Genomic DNA, 21,874 nt, shown 5'->3' with positions numbered 1-21,874 from the left:
TTAAATTGTAACTTAAATTATATAACCTTTCAATTGACTATTTGTTTCCTCCATTTAATTTCAATTAACACACTATAAAATATAATTATAACTCCTCTGATTTAATTATTTTAGAATTGTAACTTACATCATATTTTATCCTATAAATACTCATTTTTACATCCTCCTCCACCATATCTAATATTCTCAATAATTTCTTTGTTTAATTTTTAATGTTCTTGCATGGGTTGAAAGCTCAATTAAGATATCATTGTAAGAGCTTGATTATATATTTGGTTAAAACTTTTGTTTTCAATTATATTTCTTATTTATTTTATATACTTCTTCATTTTTTCATTGTTTTTATAATATTAAATGTATAATACATATGTATAATAATATTTTATGGCTATAAGGAAATTACTTTATCGATGGGATTCAAAAATATTGATTTCTGACCATCGCACCATAAGAAAATCAAGCTAAATAAACCATTTTCTTTGTTTTACTTTATATGTTTTTTCTTTCTCACATATTCATGTATATTTATTTTATTTTCAAAGTATGTAATTATTTTAACAAAATATTTTTTTGTTATATTCAAAACAATTTGTAAGACATTGAAATAAATAAAATTTTATACACAAATAAAGGTAATTTTTGTGTATATTTATAAGTTTACACACATATTTGGATAAATTTCAACATTTTTAGTGGTTGTTTTGATAAAGTTTGAAAAGTGGGTAAATTTAAAAAGTGATATTTTTAAAGGGGTATTTTTTAAATTCTCCCATTATCATTCCTATTTTTATCATTAACAATATTATTGTTTTATCAAAAAATACTTAAAAGTACTAAAGAAAATTACTATCAAAATTGAAATAATTGAACAATTAATCAACGAATAAATTTAAAAGATATGGATGTATGCTTTTATAGTATGATTTAAATAAATAACATGTAAAAATGTTATAAGCATTAAAATTTATTTAATCTATTTTTTATAAGTAATAAATAAATTAAAATAATTAAATAAATATATAACAACCCGCGCATATGCGCGGGACATTACCTAGTGTTAACATTGAAAAGAAAGAAAAAGAAGAACCATGATGATGTTATTATGTATGTAGCTAAGCTAGGGGAAATTGGGTATGGATGGAGATAGTTATAGCCCAATTGACAAAGTGTGTTGGGCCTATCATCATCATCATCTATAAGCCCGTAATAGCATGGCCATATATGTGAAACGGCATCGTATGGCGGAGGGGTTTTGATGATGCCTTGATGGAGTCGTGAAAGGAATCACGCGCGCGTAGACACACACACACGTAGCCGGTGGCCGTGTCAGTCAGTGAAAAAGCTTAAAGCTCTCTTTGCGGAAGGAGTGGCCTGAAACGGTATCGTATTCCCCTCCTCTGAGTCCTCCTCTCTCTTCTTTATATTATTTTATAATTTATACATCTCTTCCCTTTTTTCTTTAAAAAATAAATTATAATTTCATTCAATCGCATCGTATCACTCGTCGACTCGATTTTAGGGTTTCTTCTCTTCTTCTTCTCTTCTAATCAAATCTCTCCTTTCTTCATCGCCTCTGCTTGATTAGATCCCTCCTCCTCCTCCTCCTCCTCCTCCTCCTTCTCGTCATCGTAATCCGAATTTGTTGATTTCGAATTCGTTTGATTTTCATCATCATGCCTTTTCAATAGCTCCTCCTCTTTCCTCTGCCTTGCGATTGTGAGAGCTTCTTCTTCTTCTTCTTTGATTCGGCTGCCAATACTAGGGTTTCTGGATTTGGTGCGGCTTCAATTTGAGATGCGAGCGAGTGTCCGATCAGAATCCTTCTGATCGAGCAATTCCGAAACTCGGGGTTTCTTCCTTTGTATGGAAACTCGGAGCCGCAAGCGGGCGGAGGCGACCTCAACTGCCCCATCTTCTTCTTCTTCCTCTCCTCCCTCTTCCTCTGGTCCCACCACCCGCAGCAAACGCGCTCGTCTTTCTTCTTCCTCACTTGCCCCTTCCTCCTCCACCACCACCACCACCACCCGCTCCCGCTCTTCTCGCTCTGCCGCTCCCATGGACACCTCCACTGATTCTTCTGGCTTTCGCCGAGGCGGACGAGGTAACAGGGGAAACGATAACACCAATTCCGACAAGGGTAAGGAGAAGGAACATGACGTTCGGATTAGGGAGAGAGAGAGGGAAAGAGACCGAGCCAGGGAACAACTCAACATGGATGCCGCCGCCGCCGCTGCTAGGAGTGCTGACGAGGATGACGACAATGACAGTGAGGATGGCAACGCCGGATTTATGCATCCTAACATGAGCTCTGCCAGCAGTGCTTTACAAGGCTTGCTCAGAAAGCTTGGAGCTGGCTTGGATGACTTGCTTCCTTCTTCCGGTATCGGCTCTGCTTCTTCTTCCCACTTGAACGGAAGGATGAAGAAGATTCTCTCCGGCTTGCGCTCTGAAGGAGAAGAGGGTAAACAGGTCGAGGCTTTGACCCAGCTCTGCGAGATGTTATCCATCGGGACCGAAGACTCACTTAGCACTTTCTCTGTTGATTCCTTCGTGCCTGTTCTTGTTGGTCTCCTCAACCATGAAAGCAATCCCGACATTATGCTTCTTGCTGCCAGGGCTCTTACCCATCTATGCGATGTCTTGCCATCTTCTTGTGCTGCCGTTGTACATTACGGGGCAGTTTCATGCTTAGTGGCCAGATTGCTAACCATTGAGTACATGGACTTGGCCGAGCAGGTTGGCTTTCCTAGCATAACTTGAGATTTTTTTTTATTGATTGAATTAAACTTCATCTGAATTTCTCGAATGACTTTGAATTTTGATTTGTAAATTTTAAACGTGTTTTACAAACAGTCTCTGCAAGCTCTCAAAAAGATATCTCAGGAGCACCCAACTGCCTGTTTGCGAGCTGGTGCTCTTATGGCTGTGCTCTCGTATCTGGATTTCTTCTCCACTGGTGTACAGGTGGGTTAATTTGTAACTTCTCTTCTATGCCATACATACATGTGTATCTAATGCAAATATTGCTTGGCTTCTTGTAGCGTGTAGCACTATCTACTGCTGCTAACATGTGCAAGAAACTACCTTCTGATGCATCTGATTATGTTATGGAAGCTGTACCATTACTGACAAACCTACTTCAGTATCATGATTCGAAGGTATTCTGTTATACAATGGTACTACTATCTAGTTCCGCTCTTGCCCCAGTTTCTTCCATAATCTGTTCGTATGATGGCAGGTTTTGGAATATGCTTCTATATGTCTGACTCGGATTGCTGAAGCATTTGCACCTTATCCTGAGAAACTGGATGAATTATGCAACCATGGCCTGGTGACTCAAGCTGCGTCTCTTATCTCCACGAGCAATTCAGGAGGTGGGCAAGCATCTCTTAGTGTGTCAACTTACACGGTACGAGTAGAATCTTTCTTGTTTTCTCTATCTTACTTTGTACACAAGATGACCGATTTACCATATTGTGCACAGGGGTTAATCCGATTACTTTCTACCTGCGCAAGCGGGTCACCTCTTGGATTTAGGACATTACTTCTTCTCGGTATTAGTGGCATTCTTAAGGATATTCTGTTGGGTTCTGGTGACTCTGCTAATGCATCTGTTTCCCCAGCACTGAGCCGGCCTGCAGATCAGGTACTGATTTTACTTGTTGATAGAATTTTTCTGTTCAACACATGATTGACATAGTAATAGCTTAGATTTAGTATAACTTCCCTAATTTGGGTTTAGTTTCCTAGTTTTTGTATTTCTATATTATACCTTGGTGTTTGTATAGTGGATTGATCATACTCTATTTACGGTTCTTATGTGCTATACATATACTTGTTTTCTGCTATTATGTTAGATGTGGTATAGAGAGAAGCGCTTCATCATTGTGCTTCTGTCTTGTTTATTTGTTTTTATCTCGTGGTCTCTAATTCTTGGATGCTTCATATCTTAGATTTTTGAAATAGTCAACCTAGCGAATGAGCTCCTCCCTCCATTGCCAGAAGGAGTTATCTCTCTTCCTACTAGCACAAACACTTTTGTGAAAGGTTCAAGCCAAAAGAAATCTTGTCCAAGTTCTTCAGGAAAACAAGAAGATGCTCTGAAAATTTCACCTAGAGAAAAATTACTTGGTGATCAACCTGAACTTCTGCGGCAATTTGGATTGGATCTTCTTCCAGTTTTAGTGCAGGTAAAATTTCATTGCATTTGCTACAAATTAAAGCCCATATTACCTACTGTATTGTCTAATTATTCTTGTTTTATTTTCCAACAGATCTATGGTTCTAGTGTCAATGGTACTATTCGCCATAAATGTCTCTCAGTCATTGGAAAGCTGATGTATTTTAGCAGTTCAGAAATGATACAATCCCTAATTGGCGACACGAATATTTCCAGGTATGCTTTGTATGACTTAAATTATGTTAGGCATGACAGTGTGTGCAACTTCTTACATTTTTCCCTATGTAGCTTCTTGGCTGGTGTCTTGGCATGGAAAGATCCACAGGTCTTGGTTCCTGCTCTGCAAGTTGCTGAAATTTTGATGGAAAAGCTTCCTGAAACATTCTCGAAAGTGTTTGTGAGGGAAGGGGTGGTCCATGCTGTAGATCAACTTGTCTTGGTTGGTAAACCTTCTCATGCGTCACCTACTGATAAAGAAAATGACTGTGTGCCCGGATCTGCACGATCTAGGCGTTATAGACGGCGAAGTAGTAATGCCAATTCTGATGGAAATCAGTCAGAAGAGACTAAGAATTCTGCATCACTTAACATAGGTGCAAACCATAATTCTTTGGACACTCCTACCGCCAGCTTCATGCTAAGGGAGACCGTTAGTTCCTGTGCCAAAGCATTCAAAGACAAGTACTTCCGGTCTGATGGTGGGGATCTTGATGTTGGAGTTACAGATGATCTCTTACATCTGAAGAATCTTTGCACTAAGCTAACCGCTGGTATAGATGATCATAAAGTGAAAGGAAAGGGTAAATCTAAAGCGTCTGGGGCATGCCTTGGCGATTTCTCTGCTAGCAAGGAAGAGTACTTGATTGGTGTCATCTCTGAGATACTTGGCGAGCTAAGTAAAGGGGATGGTGTCTCAACTTTTGAGTTTATTGGAAGTGGTGTGGTTGCAGCATTGCTTAACTATTTTTCTTGTGGGTACTTTTCCAAAGAGAAGATCTCCGAACTTAATTTTCCCAAACTTCGCCAGGAGGGTCTCAGAAGGTTCAAAGCCTTTCTAGAAGTCGCACTTCCATTTGATGGTAATGAGGGAAAGGTCCCTCCTATGACAGTTTTGATTCAGAAACTTCAAAATGCTTTATCGTCACTGGAACGCTTTCCTGTTGTCCTTAGCCACCCCTCAAGATCACTAAGTGGAAGTGCTCGGCTCTCCTCAGGACTGAGTGCGTTAGCACATCCTTTAAAGTTGCGATTATGTCGTGCACCTGGAGAGAAGACACTACGTGATTACTCCTCTAATATTGTACTTATAGATCCATTGGCAAGCATGGCAGCAGTGGAGGAATTTCTCTGGCCCCGAGTTCAACGTAGTGAATCTGGTCTGAAGCCAGCAGCACCTGCTGGAAATCTAGAGGCAGAGGCGTTACCTAGCGGTGCTGGTGTATCGTCACCATCTTCGTCAACTCCAGCTTCCACCACTCGTCGTCATTCTTCTAGATCTAGATCTGCAATTAACATAGGTGATACCTCAAAGAAAGAACCTGTGCATGAGAAAGGTACAAGTTCATTGAAAGGAAAAGGTAAAGGCGTGATGAAGCCAGCTCAAGCAGATAAGGGACCTCAAACAAGGAGCAGTGCTCAAAGGAGAGCTGTCCTTGACAAAGACACTCAAATGAAAGCGCCTAGCGGAGACTCCAGTTCTGAGGCATGTTACAGTGCTATGTTTTTTATTACATGATTGTTTTACATCATGATGCTGTGGTGTGATCTGCTTATTCACCCCTATCTTACATGTATCCCTTGCAGGATGAGGAATTAGATATATCCCCAGTCGACATTGATGATGCCTTGGTGATTGAAGAAGATGACATTTCTGATGATGAAGATGATGATAATGAAGATGTAAGTCATCCTTTGTGTTTTCCAGTATTTACATTATGTTCCGCCGTTGTCCTTCTTGCTAACACGTCAAAGATATTGAATTTGTACCTTACATGTGGTCTTGATCTTCTTGTAATACCTTCAAAGTCATTTATGCATTTATTTACAGGTTTTGGATGACAGTCTTCCTATGTGCACGCCTGATAAAGTGCATGATGTAAAATTGGCGGACTCAGTGGATGATGAGAGTCTGGCAACCAGCGGCCGACCAATGAATGCAGCTTCGGGAGGCACCAGTGGAACAGCAGCAGCAAGGGGATCTGATTCTACTGATGCTGGTGTTGGTAGTACTTATGGTTCTAGGGGTGCACTCTCCTTTGCTGCTGCAGCCATGGCTGGGCTTGGAGCTGCCAGTGGTAGAGGTATCAGGGGAAGTAGGGACTTGCATGGACGTACCCTATATCGAAGTTCAGATGAGCCCTCTAAGCTGATATTTACTGCAGGAGGAAAGCAACTTAGTAGGCATTTGACGATTTATCAGGCTGTACAGCGACAACTTATGCTAGATGAAGACGACGATGACAGGTTTGGTGGCAGTGATCTCATCTCAAGTGATGGAAGCAGATTCAATGACATTTACACCATCATGTACCAGAGGCCAGACAGCCAAGTGAATAGGTTGTCTGTTGGTGGAGCAAGTTCTACCACACCATCAAAATCCTCAAAGTCTGCTACTACCAATTCCAGTGTAGAATCTCAGTCACATAGGGCATCTCTTTTGGATAGTATATTACAAGGGGAGCTTCCATGCGACCTTGAGAAATCAAACTCTACATATAATGTTCTGGCACTGTTACGTGTATTAGAGGGTTTAAATCAGCTTTGTCCTCGTTTAAGAGCCCAAACTGTTTCTGATCGTTTCGCAGAGGGTAAAATTACAAGTCTAGATGATCTGAGTACAACTGCTGCTAAGGTTCCTCTTGAAGAATTTGTCAATAGCAAACTTACACCCAAATTAGCCCGACAAATCCAGGATGCGCTTGCTTTGTGCAGTGGAAGTCTTCCCTCTTGGTGCTACCAATTGACTAGAGCATGCCCTTTTTTGTTTCCGTTTCAAACCCGGAGACAGTACTTCTACTCAACTGCGTTTGGGTTGTCTCGTGCATTGAATCGTTTGCAGCAGCAGCAAGGTGCTGACGGCAGTGGGTCTACAAATGAACGAGAGATGAGAATAGGGAGATTGCAGCGCCAGAAAGTCCGAGTATCCCGAAATAGGATATTAGATTCTGCTGCCAAAGTTATGGAGATGTATTCTAGCCAAAAAGCTGTGCTTGAAGTAGAATATTTCGGTGAAGTTGGTACTGGTCTAGGCCCTACACTTGAGTTTTACACACTTCTAAGCCATGATCTGCAAAAGGTTTCTCTTGGGATGTGGAGATCAAATTCTGGTGACAAGGTTTCTATGCAAATTGATGGAGAGGAGATTGAAGACGGAAAGTCATCTGCAGCTAGGGACAGAGATATAGTTCAGGCCCCACTTGGGTTGTTTCCTCGACCTTGGCCCTCAACAGCTGACGTATCTGAAGGTGGTCAGTTTCATAAAGTCACTGAATATTTCCGCCTTTTAGGGCGTGTGATGGCCAAAGCACTTCAAGATGGACGGCTATTGGACGTCCCATTGAGTACTGCATTTTATAAGCTTATTCTTGGTCAAGTAAGTTTGTTACTAGAAGGTTTTTGTTTGGTTAAAAGTGAAATAATGGTTTCTACTTTTTTACTTCTGTTGGCATTCAAGTAATAATTTTTTCCTCTTTGAAGCAGGAGCTTGATTTGCATGATATCGTATTATTTGATGCTGAACTTGGTAAGACTTTGCAAGAGCTGCGTGTTCTTGTTGCCCGCAAGCACTATCTGGAGGCTGTAGGTGGGGACAATAACAGCACGGTTTCTGATCTATGTTTACGTGGATCCCGCATAGAAGATCTCTGCTTGGACTTCACGCTACCTGGCTATCCTGAGTACATTCTGAGACCTGGAGATGAAATTGTACTGTCTTAGCTTACAACCCCACCTCTTTCCTATTCGTGTATTACTTGTCCATGATTGCTGATGATTTGCTGTCTGTTACAGGTTGATATCACTAATCTTGAGGAGTATATTTCCCTTGTTGTTGATGCTACTGTCAAGAAAGGAGTCGCTCGGCAGATCGAAGCCTTCAGATCTGGATTTAATCAGGTTAGCAATCTCGCAGAGTTTAAGCATTGTCTCTTTCTTTGTCTGTTACATTTGGCTTCTACTTATATGTAGAAAAAAGTGGATTCTGTGGATTAGAGACTTCCGCTTTTTCTTTTTTTTTTTCAAGTCTGAACTCAAATTCTTACCTGCATTTGTATCCTTACAAAAACCTATCGTTTCTGAACATATTTATCAGGTGTTTGACATAACATCTCTACAAATATTCACCCCTTCTGAGCTGGATTACTTGCTCTGTGGTCGTAGAGAGTTGTGGGAGGTGATTTTTCACTTTTAAAGTTTCCCATAATAAAGACCCTTGAAACTATCATATCTAACATCTTATTTCCTTGCAGGCTGAGACTCTTGCTGAACATATCAAATTTGATCACGGGTATACTGCCAAAAGTCCAGCAATTATTAACGTATGTTACTTTTCTCCGTCTATTGAGTTGTTAGAAACCATGTCGTATTATACTTATACGTCTGAACTGATGTTTCCTTTGTGATTCTGATTTTCACACCATACTGTAGTTACTGGAGATCATGGGAGAACTTACAGCAGATCAGCAGAGGGCTTTCTGCCAGTTTGTTACTGGAGCTCCTAGGCTTCCTCCTGGTGGCTTAGCTGTTCTGAACCCAAAGCTCACGATTGTGAGAAAGGTAAGCTCACTTATTTGCGAGTGATTTTTGTAATTTAGGCAACCGGTCCCAAGTCAGGTTCAATTTTATCATATGTCAGAAGGCATCTATGTGTGGGCAAGGTCTTTTGCTCTTCTCTTTTTATATTTTTTTATTTGCATAGAGCAGACACGCATTGTGGTTTTTGTTTGTGTTGGAAAGAGTTTTTTCAGGTGAATTATGTGTTGCTGTCATGAAGTTGTTTAATTGATTTTCCATGCGATTCTAAAATTGCTGCGTCTTTCTGGCTGCTCAGCACTCATCGACATCAAGTGCAGCAGTCAATGGAGCAGGGGCTTTGGAGACAGCAGATGATGATTTGCCCAGTGTCATGACTTGCGCAAACTACCTTAAGCTCCCTCCTTATTCGACAAAGGTGAATCATGTCTCTTTGTATATTTCCCCTTGAGTCGATTTTACTGTGATTGTTGTTGGTGATGCTGACGAGTTGTATATTTCGAAACAGGAAATCATGTACAAGAAACTGCTCTACGCCATCAACGAAGGACAAGGATCGTTCGACCTCTCATAAGCAGCAGAAGGCGCTGTTTCCTTTCCCCTCTACCTGTACATTACTTGGGAAGACTGATTCTGATTCTCTGCCTGTTGGGTTTTGATGATATGACAAAAGCCGAAGATGCCCTAAAAGCCAGGTGACTGCTCTTGAAACCACCTCTGTCCTCCCGGAGACTTTGTAGCGGAGGGACATAGGATTGTGACTTGGTGATGTAAATTTTGTCTTTGCAGGCTCTGCAGAAGGCGCCATTACTGTGTAGATAAAGAAAGATGATAGGCTTATCTTTTCCATTTTCTCTTTTTTTTTTTTCTTAGAATTTATCATTTCCCCTCTGTAAGAGATCGATCACATCATTTCGGTCGAAACTATGGAAACAAGTTTGATTACGCATCAGCGAAAATTAGAAATATGGACGGCACTTTGAATATGTTATTTGAGTTATATAAAGTTTATAGCTTCATCATACAAGGTCGGTCCTGTTATATGTCAATTGGAAAAAGAGAAAAAAAAGAAGTTACTGGAAAAACATTTTTTAGTTTGTGATTTAACGCTAGGAAATAAAATTACGATATTAAATTTCGTCTAAGCATTAGTACAAACTGCAAAACTTGCGACTCTCACATCAAGCAATGTCCAGCTCTCATGGAAATCAAAGCAAATAATCCTAAGGAAAACAAAATATGATTCTGGTGTAAGGTAATAAAGTAAAGGTATCCTCACCACGAGCTATATAATTAATTGAACAGAAGTAAAACCACATGGACATGCACATGCAATAAGTACTAAAACCAAAAAAGAGATTAGACAAAAAAAAACTCAACGCAATGGACAAGCCTTTTTTACGTATCTTGATTTTTCTTCTTTGTATCTTTAACATCTTTGTTCTTTTTTTCCTCTTCCTCGTCCCCTTCTTCTTCTTCTTCCTCTTGCTCTTCATCGTCCTCTTCCTCTTCCTCTTCTGTCTTCTTCTTGCCATCTTTTTTTCCTTGTATCTTCTCACACTTGACCTGCACTGCCAGTGTCTTCACTATCTCCGGACACCCTTTGTCCTGAAAAGTCTCTCTGGCTACTAGTATGGAACAACGGTTCTTCCCCAAACACGTCTGTTCCATAAATATAACTCAATCAAATCAATAAACCAAACAGGACTCATGACTAAAATGCTTCAATCATCAGACATTACCTTCTCAACCACTTGCTTTGAGTTAGATGCAGAGCACTTCCCCATTGTGAAGTTCCCACAAGCTCCTGCCGGATCTCCGAAGCTTGCAAACTCGACCGCCACCATCTGTTTCCCCGGTGGACACTTCATCACCGCCTTCAACCTCATGTCTTTGCTTCTAGAAACTATCTTGGGCCCTTCTCTCTTCCAGGATTTCACAGAAACAGGGTAATCCTCCCCTACATAACTACAGATTGTGTCTCTATTCACCAAGACGAAATCAATAGCCTCTAACTTCACCCCAGGCTCTTCCTCGAGAATCACCAGCATGTTCTTCTTCTTCTTCTCCTTCATGAAAGATCTCGGAATGTGGTATCTGCCCACCATAGATAGGATTAGTCTCCAAGTGGCGCCTTTTTAAAAATATATTAATTTTTTTTTGTTTTGGGATTGTGTCGCACGCAAGTCATACTCAAAAAAAACATTGTCATACGTACTCAGTTTGAGTTGGCTCCCCGAGTTCAGAAAGGAAAGACATCCAGTATCTCCCTACGCCATTCCCATTCACCCAAATCAATCCCTTTCCCATTCCTTTCATCCTAATCGCGACAGTGTTCTCTTCCTCCGGTGTCTCAAAGTAGGTCTGCAAAACACATTGCCATTGATTAAAAGAGAGTAAAGACCACAACACAAATGTATAAAATTATTCATAAGCAAATTGAGTTTATATACAAGTATGTGTATGTGTGTGTGTGTTTACCTTGTACCATGTCAGCGGCTTACGTTCACCATCTCTCTCCCATTTCACCTTGTTAGATCCTTCCTCTGTGTACACCTCTTTCTTTTCACCTTCCAAACCGGCCTGCATTAACCGGATCCATTAAAACTTACACATTTTATCACAAAACCAAATAGTAAATAAAAATCCAAATTACCAAATGTCCCCATTCCATGTTCTCGGTTAAATCTCGCGTTCCCGACTTTAAACCGATGATCGAAACGGCACGGGGACCGGCATACCTGTGCTCCATGTATGATCCACTGTCCTGAAATTATTTTTACTTCCTTTTTAATTTTCAATCTTTTTGTTTTTGTGTGTAAAAATCACCATCTTTGACTGTTTCTAACTCACTGGTAATCCGGTAAGTACGCCCAAGATTGAAATGTGATTATCCCCGGTTTTGAGGTTAACCGGTTTTGCATACACGAAACTCTTCATTTCATGGCTTCCATGCGCATTCCCTACAAAATAGCATGGCAGCACATACACACATATATATATATATATATAGAAAATTACATACAAAATAAACGAAAAAACTCTCTCTTTGTAATTTAAAAGTACCTGCGTATTCTCCATTAACGTAAACGATCAGTGCGTGGCCAAGACTGGCTACTCTCAGTATTGTCTTCAGACCTTTTTGGTCTGGTAAGTGTTACTAAGAAACCTACGGTTCGATTGGATTATAAACTTGCAGAACTCACGATTGATGAACTCAAGAGAACTCGAATCAGCTCAAGAAAACGATTTAAGAACAGAAACGAGTAAGGGAGCACACGATGAGTTTGTTTACCCAGTTCGACAAGATCGATGTGATCAAGTCTACGTCTGGGGCCGAATCGATTCGGCAATCCACTATATCAAGGATGAGAATACAGAACAAGATAAGCTCTCAACAATGGCGTCTCACTCTCTCTCTGTTTACAAGATGAAAACGATAAAGAAGAAGAAGATGAGATTAGAGTATTTATATCAACACTCTGTTATAACGGCAAAACCTCTCTCGCGAAAAGCGGCTTCCTTTTGCTTCTTCAATTCCGGTTAAGAGACTCCAATTGAACCGGTAATCAATTCCCTTTTAACCAATGACTAAACCAGCCATAAGTTTGAATCAGAACCAACAACTCACAACACTCCACCTTGATTCAAACTTCATCATCCTCTAGCGAATTGCACTGCATGAATCTAACCTTCGGCGTAATGCTTCACCAAATTTTACCTGAGCAGCTTCAGAAACTCCAAGGCTGCTTCAAACTTGTGAACTGGTATGCCTTTTGTAAGCATATCCGCTGGATTCCTGGAAGTATGAATCTTTAAGACTTCAATCTCACCAGCTTCAATAATATCTCTGATGAAGTAATACTTAACTGCAATATGTTTAGTCCTCTCATGAAATGCATTATTCTTTGATAAGCATATAGCTGACTGAGAATCACACCAAACAGAAGCAGCTTCTGGTTTCAAACCCATATCTTCCAATAAGCCTCTAATCCACATTGCTTCTTTCACTGCTTCAGTAAGAGCAATATACTCGGCTTCTGTTGTTGACAAAGCAACAACTGACTGCAAGGTTGATTTCCAACTGACAGTGTTACCACCTACAGTGAAAACATAACCACTAATCGACCTTCTTTTATCCAGGTCTGCAGCATGATCTGAGTCACAATATCCATGAATATGGAAATCCTTTCCTTTAGTAAAGACCAAACTCAAATCTGTAGATCCTTTGAGGTATCTGAGCAACCATTTAACAGCTTCCCAGTGAAAGTGCCCAGGTCTTCCCATGAACCTACTTACCAATCCAATAGCATAAGCAACATCAGGTCTTGTACCAACCATCGCATACATTATACTACCAACTGCACTAGCATAAGGAACCAACTCTGTATCAACGAGTTCTTCATCATTCTTCACAGCTGCTAATTTGAAATGCGCACCAATAGGTGTACTCACATCTTTAGCTTGATCCATTCTGAATCTCTGTAAAACTTTTCCTACATAACCTGACTGAGACAGCCACAATGTATTCTCCTTTCTGTCTCGAATAATATCAATTCCCAAAATCCTGCTAGCTGCACCCATATCTTTCATCTCAAATTCTGAACTGAGATCATTCTTAATCTTCTTGATCTCTGTCATACTCTTTGCTGCAATCAACATATCATCAACATATAGCAGCAAGTAGACAAATTCACCAGAATGTACCTCCTTAACATATACACAAGAGTCATGCTCACTCTTGATGAACTGTTGTTTCATCATGAAAGCATTAAATCTCTTGTTCCACAGTCGAGGAGCCTGTTTCAAACCATACAGAGACTTCCTTAATAAGCAAACTTGATTTTTTTCTGAATTTACCTCAAAACCTTCTGGTTGTTCCATGTAAAGATCTTGATCAAGCTCACCATGAAGAAAAGCTGTCTTCACGTCCATCTGTTCTAATTCCATATCATCTTGAACAACTAACGACATAAGCACTCTGATGGATATGTGCTTGACTACTGGAGCAAACACCTCTTCATAATCAATTCCTTTCTTCTGTGTGAAGCCTCTAGCAACTAATCTAGCTTTAAACCTCTTAGCTTCCACACCCGGAATTCCAGGTTTCACTTTGAATATCCACCTGCAACTTATGATTGGCTGATCTTTAGGTCTGTCAACAATGTCCCATGTACCATTCTTGATCAAAGAACTCATTTCTTCAGACATTCCTGCATTCCATTTATCCCAATCTTTGTCTTTAACAGCATCATGATAGCACTGTGGTTCTTCTGAATCTGTTTCTTCAGCTGCCATCAGTGCAAATGCAAACTGTGAGTAATCAGAGAACTTAATAGGAGCAGTAATCACACGTCTAACTCTATCACGAGCTAACTGATAACTTTTTAAACTCCCACTACTTGCAGGTTCTTCTTCTTCAGGTTCATAGTATTCTGTTTCTGAATCACTTGAATCTGCTTGAATAACTCCACCTGCTTTAGAACTTTCTCCTTTAACTAACTCAACTGTACCAAGTTCAGTGTGAACCTTTTCTACCTCACTAGAACTTTGTTTCTCTTTCTCAGTCAGATCTTTTGCTTGAAGATCTTTGTAAACCATAGCTTCATGGAATGTAACATTCCTACTGATTACACACTTCATTTCTTTTAACAGCCACACCTTGTACCCTTTAGTACCTTGAGGATAACCAACGAATACTCCTTTTAATGCTCTTGGTTTTAACTTTCCTTGATCCTGATGCACATAAGCAATAGCACCAAATCTCCTCAAATGTTTATATCCAGGTTTTCTATTCAACCAAAGCTCCTCAGGTACATTGTGATCAACTGCTGATGAAGGTGACCTGTTGACAAGATATGCAGCAGTTGCTGCTGCTTCAGCCCAGAAAATCTCTTCTAGACCAGATTCATTCAGCAGGCACCTTACCTTTTCCATGAGAGTTCTATTCATTCTTTCTGCAACTCCATTTTGCTGTGGTGTATATGTACACGTCCTATGTCTCTCAATTCCATTCTGCTTACAGTATTCATCAAATCTGTTGTTACAGAACTCCAATCCATTATCTGTTCTAAGAACCTTGACTTTCTTTCCTATTTGATTCTCCACAAGTTCTTTCCATTCACAGAACCGATCAAACGTTTCATCTTTAGTCTTTAAGAACATAAGCCAAACCTTCCTAGTCTTATCATCAATAATGGATAAGAAATACTGTTTACCAGAGAGAGATGGGGTTACATTTGATGAGCCCCATAGGTCTGCATGAACGTATCCCAGAGCATCTTCTGTATTGTGCTTTCCCACATTGAAGCTTAGCTTCTTTGCCTTTCCCATTACACAGTGCTCACAGAAGAGCTGATCTTTGACATCTTTCTTTTGAAGCAAACCTTTACCAGCTAAAACCTTCATGTTGTTTGTGCTCATATGACCAAGCCGGCTGTGCCACAGGACTGCATTATCAATACTACTTTCCACATTACAATTCTCTGTAGTAATCGTTTCACCATCAAGAACATACAACCCATTTACCAAACTTCCAGACAAAGCTGTTGCATTATTCTTGAAGTACCTGACCTTTCCATCTCCACCTTCATGTCTGTATCCTAACTTGTCAAGAGTACCTGTTGAAATAAGGTTTCTTCTCAGGTTAGGAACATATTTCACATTATTCAGCACCTTAATAGACCCTCCCTTAGTGTTAACTAGGATTGATCCCTGTCCTTGAGATTCTACTGAATGATTGTCACCAAGTAGAATTGTTGTGGACTCTTTATCTTCAAAACTGCTAAACCAATCTCTCCTAGATGTCATGTGAGAAGTACATCCTGAATCCAAAATCCACAAATCTTTAACCAACTGATCATTTACACTCAAAGCTTCTGAGAAAATCAGTTTTTCTGTCATGACTCCAGCTTCATTTTGACCCTCACTCTCCATCTTTCTTTTCCTGGCATAGCAATCTTTCTTCAGGTGCCCTTCCTTTTTGCAGAACCAGCAAGTGACCTTTGATTTTGAGGCTGATCTGCTTCTGCTCTTTCCTCTTGACCCATTCTGTTGACTCCTTGCCTGTGGTCTTCCTCTTTCTGTTGTATATAGTGCAGCAGGTTGAGATCTCTCAGGTTCTTTGGACTCAGCAAGTTCACGTTCCAAAGATTTTGCAGATGAAACAACATCTTGAAGTGACAGAGTCTTGTTGCCATATTTAAGCGTATGCTTCAATTGACTATAGCTAGCTGGAAGTGAGTTGAGTAACAAGATTGCTTGAACTTCTTCTGCAACCTGAATTTCTAAACTTCCTAACTCTGCAACTATCCTCAAGAAATCATCCACATTCTGATCAATTGTCTGAGTTTCAACCATCTTGAAAGAGTAAAAGTTCAACTGAACATAGATCCTGTTAGGTAACGAGGTTTCCATGTAAAGCTTGTTCAACAACGACCACATCTCAGCTGCAGTCACACAATGATTTACCTTTCTCAAGACTTTATCGCCAATATGATTTATGATAATGTTCAAGGCATGTTCCGATTGATCAATCTTGACCGGATCTGGAACCTCCTTGGTCAATGGCAATGAAGGATCTAGACCTTCTTCAGTCGATACTTTCTTTTCTTCACTTTTGGTCAAGGGAACAGTCTTCGTCATGGAGAAGTCGGTGAGAGTGTTCTTTAAACCCAGAACTCCGAGCTGCGCCATGATTCTGATCTTCCAGAGAGAGAAATCGGTTTCTCCATTGAATGCCTTGATTTCGACTCGCGCTGTTGTAGCCATCGATCGAAGATGAGATTGAACCAGTGAACCTGGCTCTGATACCACTTGTTACTAAGAAACCTACGGTTCGATTGGATTATAAACTTGCAGAACTCACGATTGATGAACTCAAGAGAACTCGAATCAGCTCAAGAAAACGATTTAAGAACAGAAACGAGTAAGGGAGCACACGATGAGTTTGTTTACCCAGTTCGACAAGATCGATGTGATCAAGTCTACGTCTGGGGCCGAATCGATTCGGCAATCCACTATATCAAGGATGAGAATACAGAACAAGATAAGCTCTCAACAATGGCGTCTCACTCTCTCTCTGTTTACAAGATGAAAACGATAAAGAAGAAGAAGATGAGATTAGAGTATTTATATCAACACTCTGTTATAACGGCAAAACCTCTCTCGCGAAAAGCGGCTTCCTTTTGCTTCTTCAATTCCGGTTAAGAGACTCCAATTGAACCGGTAATCAATTCCCTTTTAACCAATGACTAAACCAGCCATAAGTTTGAATCAGAACCAACAACTCACAACAGTAAGTCATCTTCTTTAATATTTACGCTGCAGCCATTGAATCAACAACGATCACAAACAACGAAGCCTCTCTGTAATAATAAAATGTGTTGTTGCCTGTGAAAGAAGTTACCTGGTGGTATACCAAGCATAGTCTGTTTTGTCCTTAGTTAAGTAGTAGAGCTCCCCCGGGATCAAGGACTCACCGTCGATTTTCGAAGGAATCTTTTCACTAAACATCTCAAACTTGAGACCTTTGCTCGTCTTCTCTGACTTTACAAAATTTCTCCAACTGTGTTGCGCCACAATCTGTTTTTTTTCAGAACATGAATACGGATCTTATAAATATTCAAACAATTCTTGTTTTTTTCTATACCAACAATCGAACCGGTTCTTTCGGGCTTACTTGTGCAGTATTGTACACGACGGTTTTACAATCTGGTAAGATGCTGATAGAACGAGACGGTAACACGTAATCTTGACCTTTGAATTTAATCGTATTAGATTCTCTTGTGTTATTGTTCGATAAGAAAGCCGCACACACTTTTGTCCCTGGCTGTTCGTGGTACCTAACCTGCAGTACCAAAACTTGGATCGTTAAGCTCTGGTTTACCAATACCGGATACAGATGACTTGGTTCAGGTAAGTGGTAACCTCGGTGTCGGGACCAAGTTTCTGGACGTGATGGTGACCCCAGAAAAGTGCCTTCTTGCACAATTTTAGAGCTCTGTGCACATCTTTCAGGTGGCCGTATTTTGGCTCTTTCTCCAAACCTACAAATTAACCAACAGCTTCTGATTACGATTCCAAGCGGGCCATGGTTTAGCTTGTTGGTGTTTGGGGATCTACCGTATTCGTCAAGTGGTGCGTCGTCATAGTAACGAGTGGTAACGAAATGAGCAGACGTGCGTCCGAAGTTTGTCCCACCATGGTACTGCACAGAAACAGAGCTCAATATATATATATATGTAATTCTAAAACATGATGTAAACGTACCATGTAGTAGTTGACATGAGATCCGTTCTTAGAGAAGTATCTAGCGACCGAGAATGCTATATCTTTGACTGTTCTATATGTTGGAGGATCCCCAAATACTCGAAACCTAAGAATAAAAGAATCCAACGTAAGATTATAGTTTGTGCTGATGAGAGTTTGATGTGTGGAGAGCATACTGAGTAGTCCAGTTCTCGGTCCACAAGGAGGGCTTATCGTGTCTGTTTGGTCCCTGGAAAGTATCTCCGCAGTGCCTTCCATTACAAGCATTAATCACATTGCCAGGAGCATCGTTTTGTTTGCACATAACCCAGGGGATTCCTAAATTCATTGACTCCACCAAATTTGCTGCCCATTTTATATATCTTTCTCCATTCTCCTTGTAGGCTAGCTGAACCGCATTATACTCGTTCTCTATCTGTCGTTTATTTATGTGTAGTTAGAGATCATATCAATGTTTACGGGTTCGGATGGATGAATGTACCTGTCCCAAGACGATGGGACCTCCTTGTGAAGCAAACAACTTCTCTTGTTTCATCATCCCAAGTATTTTCCTCACATATCTCTCTGTGTGCTCCTTCATTTATCCATTCGGTCTAGTGATCAGATATTGTGTGACAGCTATAGGATTACGTACTACAAACTGTTGTTAGAATTTTACCTTGAAAGGCTCATTATCTGTACGGAAGTAAACCTCTGGGACCTCCCGTAGCCAGTACGGCAAGCCTCTGGAATATGAGTTTTAGTTAGCATATTTCTATATACCTATATTCTTGGGTTTGAATCTTTCGTACCCGTGGTTCCATTCGGCTTGGATAAAGGGTCCGAGCCTGAGAGTGACGTAGAGACCTTTCTCGTGGATTAGTTTAATGAATTTCACCAAGTCGAACCTCCCACTGAAATCATACTGAAACCCACAATGTATGTATAAACCATTGAAGGCAAATGAGCAGAAAAGAAAAGAAAAAAAATATGAATTTTTTCACTATTCCGAGATAAGAGAGAACTTAAAGTTGATATACGTACGTACCTTGCCTTGTTCAGGCTCATGTACATTCCAGAACACATAAGTTTGGATGGAGTTAAGACCCCCAGTTTTAGCTTTGTCAATAATACTGGGCCACATCTGCAACAAACAAATTAAAACAAGATCCATGAAGTATATTAATCATCTTCTTGATTTGATAGGGTGTGGTGTGTGATAAACAAAGGGAGTAGAAGTGAAGTGATTGCCTCAGGTGTGCTCCGAGGGTAATGAACAGAACCAGAGAAAAGAAGCTCTCTTTTCCCATTTATGATCAAGGAAGTTTCGTCGTATGTTACTCCTTTATGAGGAGCATCGTCTCCTCGGCCAAGGCTTGCCTTGAAACAGAGTGAAATGACAAGTAGAAGAGCTATCAAGCATCGTGTTCTTGACTTCATTCTGATTCCACTTGTTGGTTGTTCGTTCACCAACACGGATATTGATTGAAATTAACTTTTCTTTTTTGTAATTATATGTTGATCCCCTGTGTTTGAGGATTTCCAAGGTCAAAGAGGGAAGCTCGGAATCCTTTTGTCTCAACTATTCTTCATTAATTCTCTCTATTTTTATTTTTTGTTAAAAGAAAGTATTTAGTGTTTTTATTGGTTCTCTTCTAATTAGCTATAGCTCGATCCGCATTTGAAGCCTTCTTCACACAATTGCCAACCATAGGATACAAATCATTTGATTGCGAAAACATACACAACATTAATGTGTCTTTAATTTAATTTGGAGGAGGAAGAAGAAGAAGCATATTTTACGAGCTATATATAAATAGTAGAATTAATATACAAATTAAACAAGACAGCACAAATGTTTTAATGAAATCCATAAGAAAGTGAAACGAGCGGTACGTACAACAAAATTAACATATATATTAAAATCATCACATGACAACACAAGCGGCGGGGTTCTCGTCGCTAAAAGCAGTAGTGTAGCGGACCTCGGTGGAGCTAGCGCGAGCGAGCTGAGAGACGCCAGGGTCATCAGCTCGGCGGACATAACCGGAAGGTGCCTTCTTGTCGTAGACGCCGGCAGCGTAAGGGTGAGCGACCACGTCGTAGGGGACGTAGGGCCAGAGCTCGACCTTCTTGCCGGTGCGGTGAGCCATGCGAGCGACCACCTTGTTTGGGTCGACGTAGCCGACAACGGTGACCTTATGGGATTTGGGCTCCAAAGTCACAGAGGAGACACCCTTCATGCCTTCCACCGAGCGCCGCACTTTGCGCTCGCAACCTTCGCAGTCCATCTTCACTTTGATCTCCACCGTCTATTCTCATCCACACACATACATATATAGCGCAAACCAAAAACGACAAACAAAATTAATCTACAATTCACAGACAAAATTAATAGTTAAATTGTCGACAATCATATATACTAGAAGTATACTACTAAATTGTGTGTGGTAGATTTGTAATAAATAGAGAGAGAATTCACGTGCTTAAGCCGAAAATCAATGATTTCTATATAAGTGATGACAAATGAAGAATAGAAATTAAACACACTAATCCCGCCTCCCGGTGTGAAATCTAACAGATGGATCATGTATGACTGACTAATCTCTTTTGTTTATTCCAGATGAAAAGAATCTATTTGGTCGGTCGGCGTTAGGAACACTACTACTTTAATTAAGTGTGTGTATCTACAGTATATTATTAACTCAAAAGACAAAGGAACCACTTCAATCGAATTATATATATTTTGTTTGTACACCGCCAATTTGAAGGGAATATACCTACGTAATTAAAGATCTGAACTAGTTAAAGGAAGCAAACAAGGTAGAGTAATTTCATCTTATTACTAACCTAACACTAACACACTCGAGACTTGCTAATGGTCTTCTTTTTTATATATATATATATAAAAAGAAATGGGACTAATTAAACTAGATCTAGTAACTTAAAACTGAAAAGAATTTTCCTTGTTGTAACTATACATCGAAGCTTAGTTTCTCTAGTACCAGACTCATCAAATCACTTCTTTTGTTAGTCTAACAAAAAAAACTTATGCTTGTTCTTGCAAATCAAGATCTACAAAAGAAACTTGTTAATTAAGCTGAATCTTATGGTCGTGATGAGTTCTCAAAATTATAAATAAAATACAAAAAAAGAAAGAGAAAGGAAGGTGGGAGAACCTGGAGCTGTTTGCGCTTTTTAATCTTGTGGCCATGAGAGCAGTCAAACATATCAGAGACATGATCAAGAACACCCATTTTTATATAATATAGATTGTGAGATATCTAAAGAACGAACACTGGAGGAGGTAGCGAGTAATTAAAAAGAAAAAAAAGAAGAAGGAAACTTTCTCTAGGAGAAGGGAGAGAGTAGCGAGAGAGAGAGAGAGAGAGGGAGAACCGGTAAGTAAAAAGAGGCAAAGGGAAAGTGAGGTGGTGTTAAAATGATGATGATGATGAATTGGAAGATAATTGAACATATAAAGACATATCCTATTATTATTATTATTATTATTATTATTAGTTTAATAAATAAGTAGTAATAAATAGTAATAATAAAATATCTCACAACAACTCAAGTCACTCCATTCCAAAAATCAAAGAAAATGAAGTGAAAGTGGATTTGGGATGGGTTCCCCTTTTTCTCTTCTGGCTCCCAGCAGCAGTTTCCTAGTCTCCCCTCCCCCTTCTCTCTTGA

At 39.9% G+C, this 21,874-nt stretch overlaps 3 protein-coding genes across 4 annotated transcripts; 1 reads left to right on the top strand and 2 right to left on the bottom strand.

Moving 5' to 3' along the window:
• The first annotated feature begins 1,493 nt into the window (after window positions 1-1,493).
• LOC17879375 (E3 ubiquitin-protein ligase UPL3) lies at window positions 1,494-9,951 on the top strand. Of its 2 annotated transcripts, XR_002832833.1 has the most exons (18): window positions 1,494-2,736; window positions 2,854-2,964; window positions 3,042-3,158; window positions 3,239-3,409; window positions 3,485-3,646; window positions 3,954-4,190; window positions 4,275-4,396; window positions 4,469-5,882; window positions 5,984-6,079; window positions 6,228-7,772; window positions 7,880-8,104; window positions 8,189-8,293; window positions 8,490-8,570; window positions 8,647-8,715; window positions 8,825-8,953; window positions 9,228-9,347; window positions 9,438-9,624; window positions 9,719-9,951. XR_002832833.1 is itself a non-coding variant. In XM_006282367.2 (17 exons), the coding sequence occupies exons 1-17, from the start codon at window positions 1,864-1,866 to the stop codon at window positions 9,501-9,503; spliced, it is 5,643 nt and encodes a 1,880-aa protein (XP_006282429.1). In that variant the 5' UTR covers window positions 1,494-1,863; the 3' UTR covers window positions 9,504-9,951. The 2 variants fall into 2 exon arrangements, 1 of the variants encoding a protein (XP_006282429.1); XM_006282367.2 differs by having other exon boundaries at window positions 9,438-9,951.
• Window positions 9,927-19,618, bottom strand: LOC17879620 (beta-galactosidase 14). Its single transcript, XM_023777936.1, is given in 20 exon segments — window positions 9,927-9,964; window positions 10,462-10,591; window positions 10,672-11,026; window positions 11,148-11,293; window positions 11,411-11,512; window positions 11,586-11,696; window positions 11,783-11,892; window positions 11,996-12,098; window positions 15,233-15,239; window positions 17,337-17,512; window positions 17,610-17,777; window positions 17,858-17,976; window positions 18,053-18,137; window positions 18,200-18,305; window positions 18,376-18,614; window positions 18,681-18,773; window positions 18,858-18,924; window positions 18,991-19,103; window positions 19,227-19,322; window positions 19,430-19,618. Coding segments are annotated over 20 exon segments (2,553 nt in total).
• A 344-nt stretch (window positions 19,619-19,962) lies between these two features.
• LOC17879065 (heavy metal-associated isoprenylated plant protein 26) lies at window positions 19,963-21,604 on the bottom strand. Its single transcript, XM_006282689.2, has 2 exons — window positions 21,358-21,604; window positions 19,963-20,490 (listed from the first exon to the last, which is right to left on the bottom strand). The coding sequence occupies exons 1-2, from the start codon at window positions 21,433-21,435 to the stop codon at window positions 20,107-20,109; spliced, it is 462 nt and encodes a 153-aa protein (XP_006282751.1). The 5' UTR covers window positions 21,436-21,604; the 3' UTR covers window positions 19,963-20,106.
• Window positions 21,605-21,874: the final 270 nt, after the last annotated feature.

Source organism: Capsella rubella, unplaced genomic scaffold, assembly GCF_000375325.1.
Source record: "Capsella rubella cultivar Monte Gargano unplaced genomic scaffold, Caprub1_0 scaffold_7, whole genome shotgun sequence".
NCBI lineage: Eukaryota > Viridiplantae > Streptophyta > Magnoliopsida > Brassicales > Brassicaceae > Capsella > Capsella rubella.
This window is presented reverse-complemented; position numbering and strand designations above follow the sequence as displayed.